The sequence below is a fragment of the Psammomys obesus genome, unplaced genomic scaffold (genome assembly GCF_907164565.1).
Source record: "Psammomys obesus unplaced genomic scaffold, mPsaObe1.curated_primary_1811, whole genome shotgun sequence".
NCBI classification, from domain to species: Eukaryota; Metazoa; Chordata; class Mammalia; order Rodentia; family Muridae; genus Psammomys; species Psammomys obesus.
In genome coordinates, this window is record NW_026586589.1 from 6708518 (window position 1) to 6730780 (window position 22263).

Below are 22263 nucleotides of genomic sequence, written 5' to 3' on the forward strand. Positions count from 1 at the left end.
TTCTAGGCCTTTCCTTTTATCAGCCCCCCTCAACCACCCACTTGCTTACCTCTAGTGTTAAGAATCAGATATCAAATCCAGGTTCTCATCTATGCCTGGGCAAGCACTCCACGACTCAACTACAGCTCCGCCCCATCCAAATATTTTTGTATACATACATTCATATATACTGTTTTTTTTTTTGTTTGTTTGTTTTTGAGGCAGGATCTCTCTATATAGCCTTGGCTGTCCTTGTACTCACAATGTAGACCAGGCTGGCCTCAAACTCACAGAGACCCACCTGCCTAAGGTGTGCGCCACCTCTGCCCAGCTCATGATTGGGAAGTTTTAACTGTTATTTCTGCAGTGCTCAAGGATCAGATCTTGGTCCCCATACATGCTAGGCAAGTACTTTAGCAGTAAACTGAACCCTTAGCATCCTAAACTTTATCAACCCAAAAATATTTTGTCTTCTACCCCCCCCCCCAAGGCCTCTCAGAAGTGGGTACAAAGAATCCATAATTGTCCTTCAGGATTAAGGTCTTAGTGATGTTCTTTTTCCTCTTCAGGTGCCAGAAATAATAGGCGTTATCTGTGCTCGGCTGTCAATAATCACGCTGCCTAGTGTCCGGCAACAAATTATAAATACTGTGAGTTTGTTTATCTCCAGACCTAAGTACACAGATATAGTGCTCAGCCACCTCTTATGTCATCCAGTACCATATGACAGGTAATAGAACCCTGTATAGCTTCTGTATTAAACTGGGGCCACAGCCCATCTCCGAGTACAGTGAAACGTGGGTGCTAACGAGACACCTGTAGAGGAGATTAGATATAGATAGGTCCCTAAGAAGATAATCTAGAGGACGAATGGAAGGGATTCTTCAAAAAAGTTAAAGTAATGAAAAAAAGAAAGAGAAAGGAAGAAGAAAGAAAGAAAGAAAGAAAGAAAGAAAGAAAGAAAGAAAGAAAGAAAGAAAGAAGGAAAAAAGAAAGAAAGAAGCCAACTGGTGGTGGAGCAACAAAGCACTATGACCTCGTACAGTATAGGACTTTGGTTGGATCTTAGATCAACACAAAAGCTGTAAATGAAAATGGCATCTGTACTTGATTCTTTTTTGTTTTTTTAAAGAAGGGGTCAAGAGTTGATATAGTGACTTACTATGTACACCTGGCTGGCCTGGAATTCATTATGAAGACAAGGCTCATTTGAAACTCATGCAAAGTGCTGGGATTATAGGCACGTTGCTACCACACCTGACTCTAGTAGATTCTTAAATTAATATGATCTGCTTATGTGTAAAGTGATACTGTTTGTGCAGAAGGACATCCCAGTTGTGAGAAGATAGTTACTAAAGCATGCAGGTAATTCAGCCCTTGAGGAACTGAGGCTGGAGGATGCAGAGTTCAAGGCCAGACTGGCCTACATAGTGAGAGCCTGTCTAAATAAATAGATACAGATAGACAGGTACTAAAACTGTTTAGGGAGGAAATCTAGAATGTTGGCACCTCACTTGCAGAATGCATTCAAGAATGATTTTTACCCCAAGTAAATAAATAGATCCATAAAAAAAAAAAAAGAAAGTCTAAGTATATACGTAGGGAAGAACAGGGTCCTACAGAGTTCTTTTGTTTTGTTTGTTTTTTAGCTGTTTTCACACTGTAGCTCTAAGCCTTTGAGTCTAAGAGGTATATATGGGGAAGTCAGTGACACTTGAGGAGAGACACCCCCCACACCCTTTTATCCAGGGCAGTGTCAACTTTTGTCAATCTGTGCAAATCTTGTCTGTTGGACCTGGGGTCTGAGGACCTGAGAGAATGGGGAAGACTGTGGTCTAATGCTGTATAGAACCTTACTTCAGAGTCACAGGCTAGGAAACAGACTTAAGAGGGAATGCTGCCCTGTTAGAACACGGTTAGCATGGCCCGTGGTGAGCAATGACTTGGGGCAGAGGACCTTTTACTTTTATAAAAGTACAGTGTACTTTTATACCCAAATTAACCAAAAAAAGCAATAATCCAAGGAAGGTTGTTTGAGTTCAGAAAAAAAACAAAACATGGTCAGAAAAACATGTAAATAAATGCAAGAAGCACATACCACACACTAAAAGAGTAGCCTTTCCCAAAGTGTTGTTGGGACATACCAGTTTGAACACCATTGCCTGGCATGTGCTATAGTTATATCTAGGAAGACAGAAAAGCAAGGCAGAAGGCATATCCAGCTTTAGGATACACTGACCAGATTGGGTTCTATAGCTCTGTTCTGATATTCAACAAGAATAAACATGTTTTGTAAATTGAATGTAAACTGGTCAGTGTTGGCACATGCCCTTAATCCTGGCAGAGGAGGCAAAGGAGGCAGAGGAGGCAGAGGAGGCAGAGGCAAAGGAGGCAGAGGCAGAGAGGCAGAGGGAAGAGAGGCAGAGGAAGAGGAGGAAGAGAGGCAGAGAAGGCAGAGAGGCAGAGGCAGAAAGGCAAGAGGCAGAGAGGCAGAGGCAGAATGATCTCAGTGAGTTTGAGCCAGCCTGGTTTACAAAGTGAGTTCCAGGGCACCCAAGGCTACACAGAGAAACACTGTCCCAAAAAATCAAAATAAATAAATAAATTTTTAAAAATGAATGTAAATATTTGTCACTGGAGGAACAAAATCATGTCCAAGAACAATCCATGGAACCAAGTGCACCTGAGGTAAAAGACCCTCTGCCTTTTTTTCTGGATGCCTCTCTCATGGTCCCCAGGACATTGCTTACCATGGGTCACGCTTTTGTTCTGACAGGGTAGCGTCCCCCTTTTAATCTGTTTCCTATATGTGATGCTGAGCAATTGTTGTATTTCAAAGAAGTGCTATTCTTCTTTAACCTGTTTGGAAACTGCTCTTTTGTGTGAGTGACTCTCTGTGATGTCCTGTGTAGCGCTGGTGTTCTCCATGAACTGCACGCTTACTACTAGGTCAGATGGCAGGGACTGCCCTTCCAGAGGAGAGAAATGCATTAATATGGACGTTCATGCGGATTTTAAAATATTCTTTCATACATTTCTCTAATAAACTGCTCTGAAGTCTGTGATCCTTCCCGTAGCTTATTTGTACTAGATCCATATATGAAATCAGTCTAAGGAAGGCTGGACAGACAGGTGGGCAGTGAAGAGTTATCAGATATGAGGGGCCTCCCTTTCTTTTTTCTTTTTTTTTTAATTTATTTTTATTTTATGTGTATTGGTGTTTTGTCTACATTTATGTCTGTGCGAGAGTGTTAGATGCTGTAATTAAAGATAGTTGAGAGCTGCCATGTTGGTTCTGAGTATTGAACCTGGATCCTCTGAGAGAGCAGTCAGTCTTCTTAACCACTGAGCCACCTCTCCAACCCCAAGGGGTCTTTCTGTAGAGATGGATGAGTTCTAAAATTGGACTGTGTTGGTAGCTTCACAGATACAGCACATTAAAATGCTTTTTAAATGATCAGATAGATAACAGTGATATATTGGGTAGAATAGTGGAGTCTATACTTCAGGAGAAGCCTTTGAAGAATTTCATGGTAGTGACACAGGTGGATCTCTCTGAATTCAAGGCTAGTCTGGTCTACATAGTGGGTTCTAGGCCAGCCAGGGCTGCATAGTAAGACCCTATTCTAAAAAAAGGTAATTGAATGGCTTGAGATGTGCCTTTTGCCTCTGACTTTGGTGGAGATGGATTACAGGTTGTCCTGCTGTATAGGAGTCAGGGCAGGCAGGCAGGGCAGGCAGCCCCCGAGTATCCTCAGAGGTAGAGAAGAGAGGGATTAGAGAACAGAAGTGTCTGTAGACCTGCCCACTAAACGGGGAAAGGAGCGGTAAGACAGAAGGCACTGGCCAAGCTGGCTTAGGAGGTAGGGGCCAGGTTGACCACATCATTACCTTCTAAAGCAGGAACTGCTTTACATTGCCGATAAGCTCTGTAGGGAGTGAGATGCTTGGGAAATTCATCTTGTTACTACAGGTACAGAAAAAGACAGCTCAGAGCAAAGACGTGACAGCATCCCGACTTCTCTGTTCTGTTCTTGTGCATCTCAAAAGCAGCCAATAGGCTGTTCCTTTCTGTTCACAAGGAAGATAGTGTGTGTTTCAAAGGTGTGCCTCCTCCCAGTCTTCTAATACAGTCATTAAGCATTGTCTGGAACTAATGTATCAGAACCTCCCATGAAGTGTGCTAAGAAAAGGTATCTTCCAGGCATCAGATTAGTCAAGATTCTATTGGAAGTAGCAAAGATTCCAAACTAGCATAAGGAATCATAGGCCTATGGCATTTGAAAGTCACAAATTCTGTCCTTTGTTTTATTAGAGTTCCATCCATCTCTTTCTCTTCAGTGGACTGGCATACTGGTTTAATAACAAAGTTTAATAACTTCTTATCATTCTGATAAAGCATGACAGAGTGGCTCAGTGTGTGGTGCCAGGAGAGTTAAATGGAGCAGTTGTGAACATCGTGGAGGACCAGGAAACAGAGAGCAAGGCCAGAATCAGGGTAGACATAACTTTCAAAGCCCTTCCTCTAGTGACCTATTTTCTGCCAGGTGGGACCCACCTCCTAAATCAATGGTTTTCACTCTTTCTAGTACAGTTTCAGTCTTCTTTAATACAGAAAGACCCCTTCTTGGGGTCGCTCATGTTGCAGCGACCCCAAACCATGCAGTTATTTTGCTGCTGTTATGAATCATAGTGTAAGCATCTGATATGCAGGATAGCTGATACATACCCCTGTGAAAGGGTCATTTGACCTCAAAGATGACATGACCCACAGGTTGAAGACCACCGAAAAGCTGTCCTTGAATTCTCAGGCTTCCTGCCTCATACCTCCTGAACTTCTCATGTGTTTTTATTTTATTTTATTTATTTTAATTTTTTAAGACAGAGCCTCACTCTTACTATATAGGTCAAGCTGACCTTTAACTCACAGAGATACCTGCTTCTACATTCTGAGTTCTAGGATTAAAAATACTTTTTAAATTAAAAATTTAATATAAAATTATATATATAATACTTCTGAGCTAGTTGTGTACTACCACACATGTATTTTACATATATATTTCATGTTTTATTTCTGTGTGTGAGTGTGTGTGTGTGTGTGTGCGCGTGTGCACTTGGGTAGGTGCATACAAGCCATGGCTGGAGTGTAGGTCAGAATACAACTTGTGGAAGTTAGTTCTCTTCTTCTACCCTGTGGGTCCTGGGGATCAAACTTAGGTCATCAGGCTTGGCAGCAAGTGCTTTTGCCTGCTGATCAATTTCGTTAATGCAATATTTTAAACAAACTCTGTAGATGATCTGTTTTGTACTAAACCCTGTGAGTCGCTGACAGGAGGGCTATATACTTTCTATGCCTGTGCATTCCCAGCATGCTTAGAATGTTCGGCAAATTAGAGCACTTGGGAGTGAGTCCTCATAAGGCTTTGCTTCTCAAAGTCCTTTGTTTACTGCCTCAGAATCACAGACAACAGAGGACTTGCTTATGCTTCTTCTGGGATACACGTTTACACTCTGTCATCTTATTACACGCTTTGCTGTGAGCCTTTTACCAGGCCACATGCCTTTTAAGGCTGCCTTCCCTTCAGGCGTGCTTGGGGTCTTCTTTCTTTGTTTTATTCTCAGATTAGAATGACTAAACTAGAGGCGAGGGTGCTGAGTCATACTTGCAACCCCAGCAAGTGTGACCCAGCAAGGCTGAGTCAGGAGGCCCTCTGTAAACTGAGGCCAGCCTTAGTCTGTTTAGGTCCTCCCAGGACAGTCTTAGCCACAGAGTGAAGGGTGTATAGAAACAAAACCAACCGAAAGGCAGGATTACTAAGGTATGCAATAGTGTCTGAGAGTCCCAGCATGCAAAGTCTTCAGCATGCCGAGATGCCAAGGCAGATTCTGAAAACTAGAGAACAGATTAACTTTGGGATGTAGTTTACAGTAGTGTGCTTGTCTAGATGCATGAGGCTCTAGGTTAAGTCCCCAGCACTGGGATAAAAGAGAAGGGATTGGGCTAGTATGGTGTCTCAGTAGGTCATGGCATTTGCTGCCAAAACTGAGGACCTGAGTTCAGAGTTCCAGGACCTACAAAAAGGAAAGAGTTGACTCTTAAAAATTGTTTTCTGACCTCCACATGTGTGATGTGGTATACAGGTGTCTATACATACAGACACACACAAAGCACTGACTGTGCGGAATACTGAGAAAACATCTAACAAGAAGAAAGTCAAGCGCTATGAGAACTCTGGCGAGAAGCATGGAGAAGCAGCAGGGAGCATGACAGAAGAGATGCCACTGGAGCTTCCCTTGAAGGGAGGTGATAGGCGAGGGAGAGCTGGAGGAAAGACCTCTGGTTTCAGAAAACGGTGTGGACCCTCTTGGGTAGGCCAAAACCTTGCTTTGTGCAGCAGAGGTGAATGGCGAGAAGCAGCTGGAGTGAGCCTGTGAGAGGAAAGCAGAGGCACTGATAAGTTTGCTCAAGACTAGTTTATGACTGCTCAGTGCCAGGCAATGAGAGCTCAGTACTGCTACCAGAGGAAAACCTCTCACACGAGAGTCAGATTCCAAACAGGCTGTAAGAAAGCTGTGGTCGAGGGAGGCCTGGGATAAGCCCTTCTCATGATGCGTGCTTGGGATTTCTAGGCATCTGGCTGAACTGTGGAGAACCTTGGAGGTGGAACTGATCAACACAACGTGGGTCCTGTGGAGGCTGCTGAGGAAGCTGCAGAAATGCCATGACGGGGCCACCCAGGAGAAGATGGCCTACGTGGCTGTCGCTGTAAGCATCTCTCTGTCCCTCTCATGGCAGCACAGGATATTCCCCTTTGAGGATGATTGACCCTTTCCAGAGGGTGCTCTTTTCATTCTCTTTCGAAGTTTGTTTCCAACATTCAGCTGTAAATCTGTGTGTTTCTACACTGGCGTTGACCTGGAGGAGCTGGAGAGTATAGGAGCATTCAGTATGAGCATTCCTATGTTGGCCTTTAAAAATTACCCAAAGCAATCCAAAATTGTGAAGAAAAAAAATTAAATGTAAATATATATAAAATAGAAAACAATGTCCCTTTTAATTAGGGATCAGAAAGCCTTCTATCTAAATGAATGTTTTAGACTTTGTAGGCAATATATTTTTAGGGCTTACAGGCCATACCTAGTCTCTCTCACATAGTCTTTGGATTTAAAGGATAATCTAAAAACCAAGACATTGGTATCCGTGCCTCTCATCCCAGCTACCATCCCAGCTACTCGGGAGGCCGAGGTAGGAACATCATTTGAGCCCAAGAGTTAGAGACCAATGCGGGTAACATTTTTTTTTTTTTCAAAAGGAAAACCTAATTCTCAGACATACAAAAATAGGAAGCTATTCTTAGCTATCTGTCCTATCTCCCCAGTGAGGTTTCTAGGAATACCTGTGTGTATTTGCTGTTTTCCCATCCAGTTTCCCTTATTAGAACAATACTTTTTTTTGAACAGTCTTATGTTCACAGCAGAATCATGCAGAACATACAGAGGGTTGTGAAAACCTCTAGCTTCTGAGCATGCAGAGACTATCAGGATATTTGGTTTTAATTTTTGAGGCAGGGTCACAAGTAGAGCAGGCTGGCCTCAAAATAGCAGTGTAAGGAAAGGTGACTGCGAACCCCAGGCCTCGGCTTCCAAAGCACAGGATCCCCTCCACACCAGGACACCTGGTAGGCCCAGGCTTCTCACCTTAGCTCCTACCTTCTTCTTTGACTAGTCCAGTTTACTGCCATCGTATTTTAAGCTTCCGAATTTCTTTCCATATTTTTATTTGCTATTGTCTTCTCTCTTATTCTCTTTTCTTATGTATTTATGCTTTTTAAAAATTCTAAAATGTTATGTTAGTGCAGTTTTGGAAGTTAGGGCAAATGCATGTGTATTTCAGTCATATGCTGCGGACTGTGGTATGGGGATGTGGGAAGGACTTGACACTCTCATTTAGGACCAGCTGGCAGACGATGCAGTGCCGCAGTGGCCACACCTTGAATAGCCTTTGTATTTGTCCTAGTGAAGGACGAGAACATTTTATTAACACATTGAAATGACAATGGATACTTTCCTGAGTTGTTAAAATTTTTGTCATCTAATTTGATAGATTTTTGCTGTGGTTGTGTTTTATTTATTTTTTAGTGGTATCTAGTCAAGCATACTCATAGATTCCAGTTATGATTTTTGGATGTCAAGTCTGCTCATTGTACAGCCTCTCTCTCTCTTTCTCTTGGTATGTGTGTGTATGTGTGCATATGTGTAACATGGATACATACTGGGATTGAACCCAGGGTCTACCATGTTGCTAAGCATGTACTCTACTCTATGCATGCCCCAGCTCGTGTCTAATGATCACTTTACTCTTATTTTCTCTCCCATATCTGTTCCCTCTACCAATTACTGCTCTCTCTCTCTCTCATTCCTGGGGCATTGGCCACCGGTCCTCAGGAACAAGGGAGCAGAGGTGATGAGCTAGAGTTTGGTGGCCAGTGAGAATGAACAGAAATAACCATCTGGGACCAGCTTCAGGGAGGCAGATCCATTTTATTCTGGGTGGAAAAAGGTTATATAGAACGTTGGGGAGGCGGTGGAGATTTTCAGGGTGGGTGAAAGTCATTGGCTGAAGGGCTAGGGTACTGGGATGCCTTATTTACATAGGGATGTATTCTAGGAATCCCAGGTTCTTGCTGAACAGGTTTTACCTGGAGAAAGAGAGTTGGATCTGTAAGTTCCCTAAGAGCTACATGACATTCTTCAGGTAGGGGGTGTGGGAATTTGGACTCCCCAGGCAAAGAAGAGGGAGCCCTGTTGACAAAGTGAGTCCTTCATTTTGACAAGCTCAGGGCTCTCTGGACAAGAAGGACTGCAACCTTAGTAGCAGGAGTCCAACAAATTACCATTGCTGTTCTGTCCATGGACTAGCTGTGACAGGACTAGAACCAGCAGGCACTCAGTTCTTCTCTGTGCCTTTTCTGCCATAGGTAACAGATGCTCTTTATGAGGTGTTTGTGGGAAACAAACTTCGAGCAGCTGCATTCCGACTCTTTCCTCAGCTTTTGATGACACTGCTCATCCAGATTCATCACAGCATCGGCCTCACCATGTCTGATGTCAGCATCCCAAGTGGCCTGTATGCAGAGCAGCAGATACCAACAGAGGTCACACCTTTGTGGTATTGCCCATTGTGATTTCATTGAACATTACTGAGTCCTGGGCCCTGTGGTAGACACAGTGTAGATGTGATCCTAACTGTGAGTGAACATAGGCCCACAGTCCTCCAGATCAAAATGCCCAGGAGTCACTCCTGCTTTCATTTGCTACCTATAGCGTTTTTGGAACCATGTTAACTTTCGCTCCCTGGATGCTTGTAGATAATGTGTGATATTATGCCGGGCCTTCCCTGACAGAGCAAGTAGAGAAAAAACTGTTAAACCAGCCTCCCAAACTGGACTGATACAGTGAAATGATTCCTTGTTTCTGGGATATTGTTGGCAAGATTTTTTTAGTTCCTCAGCAAAATCTTGTTAGACATTCCTAGTTCTGCTGACACACAGACCTCCTGGGAGGAAATGCTATACTATCCGATACTTAGGACCTGGCTAAGTGTCAATAGGTCCCATGTGCAGTTCTCATCATCTGTCTAATTAGCTGCATGCTCCGGGCTAGTCATACTGTTCAATGCCTGAGTTTCCTTATCTGTACATGAAGAGGTTGGACCAGGTTATCTCCAAGAACCCTTCCAGCTCTAACATGCTCTAAGATGTGTCTAAGATGGCAATTCAAGAAGTGCTTTGTGAGCTGTGGTGATACCTTTTATGGAGGAAATATAAATTGCATCTTTTTCTTTTTCATGTCCTGCAAGCAAACCTCAAACTCACTTTGTAGCTTAAGATGGTCTCCTACCTCCCAAGTGCTGGGGGTCTGGGCATAGACTACCATGTGTGGAAACTGAAGTGATGGGGATCAAACCCAGAGTTTAGAGCACGTTACACAAACATTCTACCAACTGAGCCAAATCCTTAGCTTTAAATTTTATCTCAATTTTTAAAAAATCAATAGATCAAGCTGGATATATGGTTTAGAGGCTAAGGGTACTGGCTACTCTTGCAAAGGACCCAGATTCAGTTTCCAGCACATACATGGCAGCTCACAGCTGTCTGTAACTCTATTACTAGGGGATCTAGAATCTTCTTCTGGCTTCCATGGCCATTGCATGCATGTGGTTTACAAAAATGTAGGCAAACTCATACACATAAAATAAAAATAATAAAAAATTTAAATGGCAATGGGTATTCATTTAGCATCCCTAAAGTATAAATCTCTTTCCAAAAAAAATCAAGTTAAATTTCTTTGTGCTGAGAATTTGTGTGGAGTGCCTTACTAGTTATTAGAACATGAAGCATCTTTAAGAACTCTAGAAAGGGATGGATTACAATATAGCCCCTCTCCCATCCCAGTGAGTAGCAGGCCTGTTTTTTCCACCCATGCTTGTTTTTGTTCAACCTAGCTTCGCCATACAAGCTACAAAGACTCTCCTCCTCAGAGCATCATGCTGGCAGGAATTCAGCATCATGGAAAAGAGTGGCGGATGGAATCTTTTGAAGGGAGAAGGCCATCTTCAGGGAGTGTCCCTCCTTGCCAAGTAAAACATCCTTATTCTAGCATAGTCATTCCCTCCTCTAAGCAGCATTGTTTTATATTTTCCTTTAAAAAAAAATCACAGTAACTAAAAGAGTTTTGTTTTTGTTTTTCAAGACAGGGTTTCTCTTAGGCATCTTACCAGCCTAAGAGAGGGTTTCTCTGTGTAACAGTCCTGGCTGTCCTGGAACTTGCTTTGTAGACCAGGCTGGCCTCCAACTTAGAGACCCTCCTGCCTCTGAGGCCTTCTAGGTGCTGGGATTAAAGACATGTGCCACCCATTCCCTGGCCTGCTACCTGTAATTTTTTTGAGGCAAGGTGTCACTGCCAGGCTAACTTCAAACTCATAGTGATCCTCCTGCTTCTGTCTCCCAAGTTTTGGGATTAAAGTTATGCGTCATCATGCTTAGCTATAGTATCTGTAAATTAACCAGAAAAAAATTCAAAAGTTTTGACCCTGCCATGCCTCCTGAATATTTGAAGCAAGGCAAAAACTTTGGAGGGCCTGTCCCTGGGACAGTGCTATCTGTGTGGAAACATGTCTGAGACTTTTTTGTTGATCTGTTTTGCAGTGCCTTGCTGGAAAGACATCACCTCTTTGCATATAAGACCATGTACTTGTTGGTCCCTTTGATTAACCGAGGAAATGCAAAGCATAAACTCACATCTGCAGGCTTTTTTGTGGAGGTAAGAATCCTGCTGGTACTGGATTCAGGAAGCCTAGAAAGCAGTAGAACCTTTTTTCTAAGCTGTATTCAACTCGGGATCAGATTGGGGTCCACTCTAGGTTTTATTTAGGTTTAAGCCTTCTAAATTCTTTCCTCTCACCATTGTCAGCGTTCCTTGTGTTCCTGCTCCCACACTCACTCTGTGCTGTCTGTGCAGCAGCTTGGTGAATTCAAAGGAAAATATATACATTTGAGTTGGTAGGAAGTCCTTCCTAGGAGAAAGCTTCAAGGTCATTTTTTGGCTGATTTTTGGGTTCTTTCAGCTCCTAAAGAGTCCAGTGGCCAAGAGACTGCCCAAGTTATACTCTACTGTCCGCCTGAAAAACTGGCTGTATGATGAGAATAAGGTCTTCAGGATCCTTGCACTGAGGGGACTCTACAATCTTGTCAGACACCGAGAGATGGTAAAAGGACCTCTGACTACTGATTTCCTGTATAAAAATAGAACAACCCCAAAAGACCCAAGACACTCGGGGAGGAGGATCTTTGGGGGTAAAGGGAGAAAGACGTTTCTCAGTGCACATCTGTACCAGTCTAATTGTATACTTAGGAGTTAGGTGGCTACTATTAAAAGCAAATAACTCTAAAATTTCAAGTCACAAATATTAATAGGACTTTGAAACCTTCATTTGGGGGGGGGGGAGGTACAATTATTGTTTCAACACAGCAGAAAACATCCAGCTGTCCATTGATGCCTTATACCATGTTGCCCTGTGGAGTACTTGGATACTGCCAGGATAGTTATCACCTAAGACGTTATCATCGCTACCATTCATGTTGAAAGAAAGCTTATCTTCCACATAGCTCATTAGAAAACTATGCCTCAGCCTGGTGATAGTGGCACGCACCTTTAATCCCAGCACTCAGGAAGCAGAAGCAGGCTAATCTCTGTGAGTTCGAGAACAGCCTGGTCTACAGAGTGAGTTCAACGGCCAGGGCTACACAGAGAAAACCTGTCTTGAAAAACCAAGAGAGAGAGAGAGAGAGAATTAACTATGCCTCAGTAACCCTGAGGCTTTAATTTTTGCCATTTGAGATGTTTTCATTTTATAAATACATATATGGAACAAAAAAGACAAATGGTAGTATATGTTAACTCTGGTTGATTGGATGCATGAAGATTTGTTTATTCACTTATATATGTATGTATGTATGTATGTATGCATGCATACACACACATATATTTTAAAATCTTGAGATTACTTCCTTGTAGGAGTTCAGATGGGGAGGACTTTTAAGGATCTTCAGTCAAATACTGCTGAATTCCTATCAAGGAGTGGTCAAGCCTCTGTTTGAATACCTTCTTCATGCTGGAGAAATCACTGTAGTCTGAGCTGGCCATTCCATGTTTTTCTGTTGGAAGAGCTTTTCCTAAAGTAAAGCCAAGGGTATATTCCTAGCCCTACCCAACCCAGTCACACCTCTATTCTGTAAAGCAATTCACAACAGCTCCCCTGCCCCTCTACACATCAGGTGTATCAACTGTAAAGAGAGGGTTATTGTCCCTCTTTACCACTTCTCTGTCCTGGACTAGCCAGAGTAACCAGAAATCCATAAGTCAGTGGGATCCCTCCATATAGAAATTAGATAATGTGCTACCAGGAGTAGAGAGAGGTCATGGTTGCTTTTGAACACACAGAGAGAAGACATCAAAAGCCTGCTGCCACGCATCTTAGATAGCCTACATGAGACTGATGAGAAGATTGTTTTGTTGGCCATCCAGATACTCCTGCAACTTGTCAGGATGCTAGACTCCACCACCTTGGCTACCATGATGAACACCCTGATCTCCTTATATGGTGATGTAAGACAATGAGAAAAAAGATTCTTCTGTAAAGGGCAGGTACCTACCAGAAAGCAGATATTGCAACAGTAATAAGGCCATTTTATTTTATTTACAGAATGAGATTTTTTTTTATAGAGGCCTTTTAGGTCATCTCCTTTAAGACCCTTCCAGATAACCTGTGATGTCCTGCTTTTCTGAACTGATGTTGTTGTTGTTGTTGTTATTATTATTATTATTATTATTATTATTTTGTTTATCAGACTTAAAAATCTTAAGAAATTCCAGTACTTAGGATGCAGAGGCAGGCTTCTCTGAGTTCGAGGCCAGCCTGGCCCAGGACAGCCAGGGATACACAGAGAAACCCTGTCTCAAAAAATAAAACAAAAAACAATGAAACAAAAATTCTGAGAGACCAAGGCATTGCCTTGCTCTGTAGGGAGGATCAAGGAACAAGAAAAGAAATGGGTCAAAATGATGGACTGTACTGACATCCTTGTCCCAAATCACAAAGTTGTGGTTTTTTGTTGTTGTTGTTGTTGTTTTAAATAAACACATAAAGCTCAATTGCAGAGATCCTCAATAGGGGGCTTTGAATTTTAGCAAAAGAGCTTGTATGAGTGATTAATACCAGTATTGGGTACAAGCTTTTTCAGCCATGGAGGGGACTACTCACTTTTTGCTTGTAGAGTTCAGAGAAGCATACCAAACACAGGTCTCGCTGTCTCCCTCTATAGTTCATTTCTTACCGTCAGCTACATACAGCTAGATCACTCCGTGTTAAGGCCTATTGCCAGACTCCCTGTAAGTGAGTATGAGCCTGTTCAGTGAGCTGTCTCCTGTGAACCCTATCGTAGGTGAGACGGGATGTTTGCTGTTTCTCCATGACGCTTTTTGGAGCCTGCATAAAGGCTGTAAAGCGTACAGAGAAGAAGAGTGTGAAAAGCCAAGTCCTGGGAAGCTTGGTCCCACTCCTTCTGTTTTCTCAGGATGAGAATGGTGGAATAGCTAAGGTAATGTCAATTTTTTTTTTCAGCGGTGAATGACTATGAATTTAGATCTAGCCCTACACATTAAAGTATATCTTTGAGGGCACAGACTTTGCAGTCACATTCTTGTTCTTTACATCCTCTGGCACAAAACCACATTTCAGTTATTTGACTGAGTAAATTGTGGGAAATCAAACTCTTAATTTCTGTGTAGTAAAGTATGGTCTTTGTGGGGAAGAACTGTGTATTCTCACTTTGTAGCTTGGCGCAAGCCCAGAATATAGTGCTCAGCTCAGCAACTGTGCTAGTGACAAACATGTTCTTTTCTTTCAAGGACTACCCATGACCTTGAGACATGTAACATGCCGGAGTTAAGGTAGAGAGACTACCCTCTCTGGACCATCAGGAGACTTCATTTCTCCTAAGCTTTCCAAGGCTTTTGCTGTAAGAATTGTGGTTTTTATTTAAGGCACTGAATTGAACTGGTCTGTTCAGGCTAGGCACAGTCAGTGGCATAGATTTGTAATCTCAGCTACCTGCGGGAGCTGGGATAGGAGGCCTTCAAGTTCAAGGCCAATGTGGACAACTTAGGAAAGTCTTGTTTCAAAATAAAAAAAAAAGTAAGGCTGGCAAGATGACTCAGTAGGTACTGCTACTGCTGCCAAGCCTGACAACTTGAGCTTGATTCCTGGAACCCACAGGTAGAAAGAGAGGAACTGCTTCCCGAAAACACACACACACAATCTACGAGCATGTGTGTACGTGTGTGTATGCATTAGCGTGTATGTGTGTGTCCGTGTGTGTGTGTGTGAGGCAGTCTCACTGTGTAGGCCAACCTCTTGCCTTTGCCTCCCAAGTGCTGGGATTACAGTTGTGTGCTGCCACAGCCAGTTTATTTTCCACATTCTAAACCTGATGTTTTATATTCCTACAAATCTTTCAGCTTATTTACTTAACATTGTATTTATGAGATTTTTATTGTAAAGCTGTAGCTCATGTATTGTCAGTGTTTTGTGGAATTCCATCATTTAAACTAAAATTTACCCCATTCTCCTATTCCAGGACACTCAGTTTTCAGTTTTCATGATTATAATAATGCAATGAGTACTTTAGTGCATGCGTGTGAGAATTTCTTGAGAGAATAAGAACAATGTGGAATACCTGAACTAATTATTTTTCTCATAAATCCCCAAAGGGTTTTTGTTGTTGTTGCTGCTGCTTTTGTTTTGAAACCAGGTCTCACTCTGTAGCTCCAGATGATCTGGAACTGGCTATGTAGACCAGGCTGGTCTCTAACTCAGAGTTCTGACCATTTGCCTTAGCCTCCTAAGCATTGCAGTTAAAGGTGTGCACCACCACACCTGGCCTTAAAAGGATATTTTTGGCCCAAATATCTAGTGGGTCTGAGATAGACAGTATTGAGTGCTGGTGGCATTCTGAGAGCGATGATTAGAGAAGAGGCCTACTTGCTCAACAGAGCCCTGTGTAGAGCATGGGCTATGTAAGCAGGACCTTCCCCTGTACCGCACCTGTTCCACTAGTTCTCACTTTTCCCACACTCCGGTGGTTTCTGCATTTTTTTTTTAGTGCCTTGCAGGTTTATGGGTCCTTTAGGGCCTTCAGGAGGAAGTCAGAATTCTAGTTCATTCCTTTACTCATCTCGCCCAGAGTAATTCTGAAATCATCAGTCGTCCGCATTAGACTTTGCGTCAGTTTCACCAAAGAAAATTTACCTCAGTTTAAAAAAATGCTTGAAAAGCCAGCTCAGTGGCACATGCCTGTAATCTCAGCACCTGGGGAAGACAGAGGCAGGCAGATCTCTGTAAGTTCGAGGCCAGCCTGGTCCTCAGTGTGAGTTCCAGGACAGTCATGGATACACAAGAGAAGCCCTGTCTCGAAAAACAAGACTAAACAAACAAACAAACAAGCAACCCCTCCCCAAAGTGTTTGACAGTGCTGACCTCTGATACTCTCTTGATTCCACAGGAGAGCAGACGAGTCCTAACTCTTTGTGCCCAGTTCCTGAAATGGAAGCTGCCCCAAGGAGTGTACTGTGAAGATCCCTTGTATATCAGACCGAAAGAAGTCAGAAGGATCTGCAAATTCTTTGTATGTGAGAAATAGTGGCTTTGTTTTTCTGATAGGTCAGCATTGTCAAACTTTTTTTGTTTTGTTTTTGTTTGTTTGGTTTGGTTTGGTTTGCTTTGGTTTTCTAGACAGGGTTTCTCTGTGAAGCCATGGCTATCCTGGAGACACATAGCATGCAGGAAACATTTCCTGTCCCATCCCCTTCAGAGCAGTAGTTGCTCTCCATGAACTGTTCAAGAGGTAGATCTTTTTTTTCTATAGTTCCCTCAGTTAGTCACAAGTACACTTTTAAAAATTCTTTATGTGTGTTTGCACACACATTGAGTGTGCCACAGCATGCAGGTAGAGGTCAGTGAACAGCTTTCAAGAGTCAGTTCTTCCTCTCCTGAGGCAGAGTCTCTCATTTCTGCTGATGCAAGTCTCCTGCCTCCACCTCCCATTGCACTGTGGGAATGTCTCAAAACAGTAATAACAAATTGCATCAGACACTACAAGGTCAAGCTGACAGTATCTAGTCAAAAAATTCTACTTGGGTGGCTAGGCTTGGTGATGCACACCTTTAATCCCAGCACTCAGGAGACAGAGGCAGGTGCATTTCAGTGAGTTCAAGGCAAAGCTGGTGAACATAGTGAGTTCTAGGCCAGCCAGAGCTATATAGTGAGACTTAATGTAAAAAACAAAACAAAACAAAAAATGTCCATGTGAACTGAGTTGAAATAATGATGCATTATCTTCGTGTTTATAGGCCTTTGCTTGACATAGTGGATTGTCTTATTTTTTCTGAAAGCATGATAATAAGACCTATGCAAGTACTGCCATACCGTGTGACCTTACACAGGAAGAGGATACCATGTCACTAGCCCTGAGACTCAGCATCTTCTCGTCACAAACCCAGCAGAGTGGACATGGCTCATATCAGGCTTGATGCAGTGTAGCTTTAGAAATCCATGTACAGATTTCTAGAGACCAATTGTAGTAGAGCCACCTATATCCCATGCCGAAGTCCCTGGGAATATTTCTAGGACTTGTCCGCATATTTAAAACCCAGAATGGTCTCTTTTCATCAAGCTTGTAGGGCATACCATAGTGCCCTTGCCTGTTGTTTTCCTGGGTATTAGGTCTCTGAACTTCAGCCATTACCTATAGCTGATGCATTAATATTTCCAATATTTCCAACAAGAAATTTGATATTCCCAATGGGAAAAAGAACAAATTATCCATGTCACATTGTGAGCTCTATGAGAAACAGTTCTTGTCTCCCCTTCCTGATCGTAGGGTGCTTGTCCTTCCAAGAGGCCTTTGAAAGTGTACTTAATCACCCAGAGAGCAAAATACATCCTATGTGTAGCAGGCCATAGCAACCCAGGTTTAAAACTTCCAGTTTGGAACCTGCAAACTATTAAGGGGACTAAAACCTTCTCAGAAACTAAAATAGAAACTCCAAGTAGAAAATAATATGTGCTAAGAAAGGAAGCCTGCAGAGTCCTCAGAGCAGAGTTGACTACACAGAAAGATCTGGTAGGGAAGTTAAAGCTCAAGGTGGTTAGAGTCAGGAAGACAGAGAGAGGTGCAGAGAAACCAGGGTGACGTAACGATGTCCCAGCCAGGTGTGCACATGGGTATTCTGAGGACTTAACTTTACAGGGGCTTGCTTATCGTGACAAAGCAGAACTGTGGCGTTCACTGTAGTCATTCCAGCACTGCTGTACTCACCTGCTACTTTATTGCTCTATATACTCTTTCCCATCAACTTAGGGAGAAAAAACCAAGGGGAAAATAAACATCCTAGACCAAATACTAATGTATTCCAAGGATTCAAAACTTCCCATCAGAAGAACAGCCGTCTTGTTTATAGGTAAAAGAAAACCCTTTCATTTGTATAACCTTTATCCTGTACCCTCCTACATTGTATTGAGTCTCCCCAGTCCTTTTCTTTGCTTATGTAGAATGTATTACAATCATATTAACCTCTATAGCCTTCTCTTATCTCACCCACTCCCATTGATCCTGTTCTTTTCAAATAGTTTCTCTTCTACTGGCATGTTTTTTACTTTGGTGACTCCTTGAAGTTAATTAAGGTTACTATAGAAGCATGAGTAAAGGATCATTTACAGGAGCCTGGGTAACTTGCAAGTGACTACACCACTGAGGAAATGTTTCTTCCTTCACTTACCCCTTTAGGCAACCATTAACTGTAGGTGTAGGACCTCACAAAACCATTTCCCCAGAAACCTTTATAACTGCCTAGAAATCCTCAAGGTGGTTCAGGTCCTCATAAGTCCTTAGTGAGAGTATTAGTGAGCCCAGTCTTGTGAAGATCTTATGCAGGCCGTGAATTGATGAGTGCAATGTTTAGAAGACATATTCTACAACATTCCTTCCACCTGTTCTTTCAACCCACACATTCTTTCACCTCCTTCTTCACAGTGTTACCTGAGCCCAGGAGGAAGAGACAGGGGTCTCAGTTAGGGCTGAGTACTCAGTAGTCTCGTTCTCAGCACTCTGGCCACTATGAGTTTCTCAATAAGTGATACCTACTAAGAAAACCTCTGACCAAAGCTGAGAACAGCACTAACGTGAGAGCATTAACATATTTACCAGGCAGTTGGATGGTCACAACATATCTATCTGCGAAAACAAAAACAATACCTTCTCTGCTAGGGTCTGACCTCCCCAGGTTGTGAAGAGTGTGAAGACACAATCTTCAGACCAGACTTACATTATCAGGCATGATTTTACATAGATCACCTTGAAAACACTTCCAAGGGAGAAGGAACCATGCTATTGACCAATAACTATAAGGCACTTGGGGATATTATTTTAATATTTAAAACTGTTTAGTGTGTGTGTGTGTGTGTGTGTGTGCGCGCGCACGCGCGCGCGCGCCTGTAGGTGGCATAGCATGTAGGTGACTTGGTGGATTTGTGGTAGTCAAAGAACTTGTGAGAGTCAGCTCTCCTTCCACTGTGTGGGTTCTGGGAATTGAACTCAGGTTGTCAGGCTCATGAGCAAGCACATTATCCTTTCAAGTCATCTTGCTGGCTCTTCTTTCTTTCTTTTTTCCTCCTCCTCCTCCTCTTCTTCCTCTTCCTCCTCTTTTTATTTACTTTTTGAAACAAGTTTTCACTGTGTAGCCCTGGCTAGCCTGAAACTGATATGTAGACCAGGCTTGCCTTGAACTCAGACATCTCCACCTCCCTCTTTCCCCTAAATGTTTGGATTAAAGATGTGTGCCACTACTCACAGCTCTGCTTAGCTTTTGACACAGCTCACTGTGTACCTGAGGCTGACTTGGAACTCATAGCAATTCTCATACCTGAGCTGCCCAAGTATTGGGATTACAGGTATGAGCCAGAACACCTGGCTGGAATGTATTGTTTTGAATATGCCTCATTATCCAAAGGCTAATTCTGCTACCTGATTAGATGATAAAAATGAAATACTTTCAATTCTCAAAAGTCTGAAGCTGGCTATCTTGTGTTCAGGGCTCTTATCAAAGTATGTGGATCCCAGTGAACTCAAGATGAAGTGTTCCGACTGGATAGAGACTGGTAAGTAATGACATTGCTTGGACATAGAATGTACTCTCTGGGAAGGTATCTGATTCTGTGCCTACAGGAAGGCTCTGAGCACAACTGAGTTGGCATCTAAACTCAGGGGTTCTGCAGCAATAACAACACACACGATTGTAGGAAAGCGTGTGATCCTGTCTGTCTGGAAACAGCTTTAATGACTCTTCAGGGGAAAGTCCTAAACTTTATCAGTAAGGAAAACATTATCTTCCTAGAAATCTGTCTTAACAAATTGTGATGATGTCTCTCAACCACTTCGGAGACTACAGCACTGACTCAGCAGCTGTGCTGTATAGGGTAGGACTTGGCACGAGGTACTTCATAGTCATGTAAGGCAACCATCAAAGGACTGTTTTCAGAACTGTTCGTGGGTGAAATTTTCTGTAACTGCACTGTTCTGCTCAAATAATTGTTTCTCCCACATAAGAATAGTTGTACAAGTCTGGAGCTGTAGCTTGGTTATAGAATGCTTACATAGCATGCACTGGGTTTTAGGTTCAGTCCCTAGCTCTGGAGGGAAAGGAAGTTATACAGTTAGAAAAGGTAAAGAGATGTAAGTGCTCATTCTCACAATCCAAAATCACTACTTTCATAACCAAATTAAAAATCTAAACAATTTTATTTTTTATTTAAATTTTTATTTACTTAGCATGTGTATGGAGGTAAGAGAACAAACTACAGGAGTGAGTGATTCTTTTCCTCAACCATGTGGGTTCTGGGGATTGAAGTCAGCTTGTCAGGTTTGGTGGCAAGTGCCTTTACTTACTGAGTCATCTTGCAGGACCCAATTCACCACTTTATTTTTTTTTAACTTTTATTAATTATACTTTATTCACTTTGTATCCCCCCATAATCCCCTCCCTCCTCCCCTCCTAATCTTACCTTCCCTCCTCCTTCTTCATGCATGCCCCTCCCCAAATCCACTGATAGGGGAGGTCCCCCTCTCCTTCCTTCTGATCTTGGTCTATCAGATCTCCTCAGGAGTGGCTGCATTGTCCTCTTCTGTGGCCTGGTAAGGCTGTTCCCCCCTCAGGGGGTGGTGATCAAAGGGCAGGCCAATCAGATTATGTCAGAGGCAGTCCCTCCAATTCACCACTTTAAAAAACACAGTAATTGTTGAAACAGGTAGGGAATAAAGTCAATATAAGAAAGACAGTGATAATTTTCTTAATATTTATTTTATGTGTATGAGTATTTTGCCTGTATATATATACCATGTGCATGCCTGGTGCCTGCAGAGGTCAGAGAGAACATCATGATCTCCAGGAACTGGAGTCATACATGGGTATAAGCTAAAATGTGGGTGCTGAGAACTGAATCCAAGTCCTCTGCAAGAATATCAAATGCTCTTAATCACTGGGTCATCTCTCCACCCTGATCATGCAATTCCTCACTGAGATCTACCATTTCTTCATAGATGTTAAGACGTTCTAAAACAGCAGCAATAAATCAGCCAAGCTTGATGGCTGTTTGGGAGACTAAGGCAAGAAGATTGGAGGCCAGACTGGGCTACATAATGAAATATTGTTTTAAAAAAGAAAGAAAGGGGTTGTGGAGAAAAGAAGGCTATGTAAATTATTCTATGGCGAAGGATATTATATGACTGATTTTTCTTTCTTACCTAAAACACTGGGGGAACAAAACTTCTATTTACACATAGAAGTGACTCAGATAAAATATCATTCCATAAAACAAGCATTTATTCCTGAACTCAGGAGGTAGAGGCAAGAGGATCATGAGTTCAAGGTCATACCAAGACCCTGTCTTCAAAAAAAGGACAGTTATTTTGATTATATGATTCCATTTGGACAACAACATTGAAGCAAAACAGTGCTTAGAAAAATGATCAGGAAGACATACTTCTTGTTTATTTCTAGATTAAGGTTTTTCTGTGTAGCCCTGGCCATCCTGGAAATCACTCTTTATACCAGGATGGCCTTGAACTCAGAGATCTGCCTGCCTCTGCCTTCCAAATGCTGGTGGCCTGTGCCACCATCACCCTGCTGACAAACGTACTTTCAAAATAACAGCAGTTATCTCTAGGTGGTAAAAATCATACATGACTTATGTTCTGGTGCTTATTTATCTAAGTTTTCTATATAACAAACATGTATTTCTTTTGCTCTAAGAAAGTATAAAAGCTAAAAGTTTAAACTGGGCCTGGTAGTTTGTGTTTGCTATCTCAGCTACATGGTAGGCTAAGGCAGAGGGATGGCTATTCAAATTCAGCCTGGGCAACACAGGGAAAACCTGCCTCAAAAACAAAACAAAACGAGCCATTAAAAATTGAAAACTACACAATGGAATACTACTCAGCAATCAAAAATGAGGAAATCATGAAATTTGCAGGGAAATGGTAAGATCTAGAAAAGATCATTCTGAGTGAAGTATCCCAGAAGGAGAAAGACACACATGGTATATACTCACTTATATAGACCTATAAGATATGATAAACACAATGAAATCTATACACCTAAAGAAGATAAACA

General features: G+C 42.3%; 1 protein-coding gene across 1 annotated transcript in view; it reads left to right on the plus strand.

The window, feature by feature from the left end:
• Nucleotides 1-22263, plus strand: part of Mroh8 (maestro heat like repeat family member 8) — a 62278-nt gene that overhangs the window by 35112 nt on the left and 4903 nt on the right. The window contains exons 12-22 of the mRNA XM_055602243.1: nucleotides 549-709; nucleotides 6610-6745; nucleotides 8958-9148; nucleotides 10484-10618; nucleotides 11187-11301; nucleotides 11606-11746; nucleotides 12982-13146; nucleotides 13983-14138; nucleotides 16101-16223; nucleotides 17958-18057; nucleotides 19688-19753. Coding sequence (XP_055458218.1) covers nucleotides 549-709; nucleotides 6610-6745; nucleotides 8958-9148; nucleotides 10484-10618; nucleotides 11187-11301; nucleotides 11606-11746; nucleotides 12982-13146; nucleotides 13983-14138; nucleotides 16101-16223; nucleotides 17958-18057; nucleotides 19688-19753 — 1489 coding nt within the window. The remainder of the gene's footprint in view (nucleotides 1-548; nucleotides 710-6609; nucleotides 6746-8957; nucleotides 9149-10483; nucleotides 10619-11186; nucleotides 11302-11605; nucleotides 11747-12981; nucleotides 13147-13982; nucleotides 14139-16100; nucleotides 16224-17957; nucleotides 18058-19687; nucleotides 19754-22263) is intronic.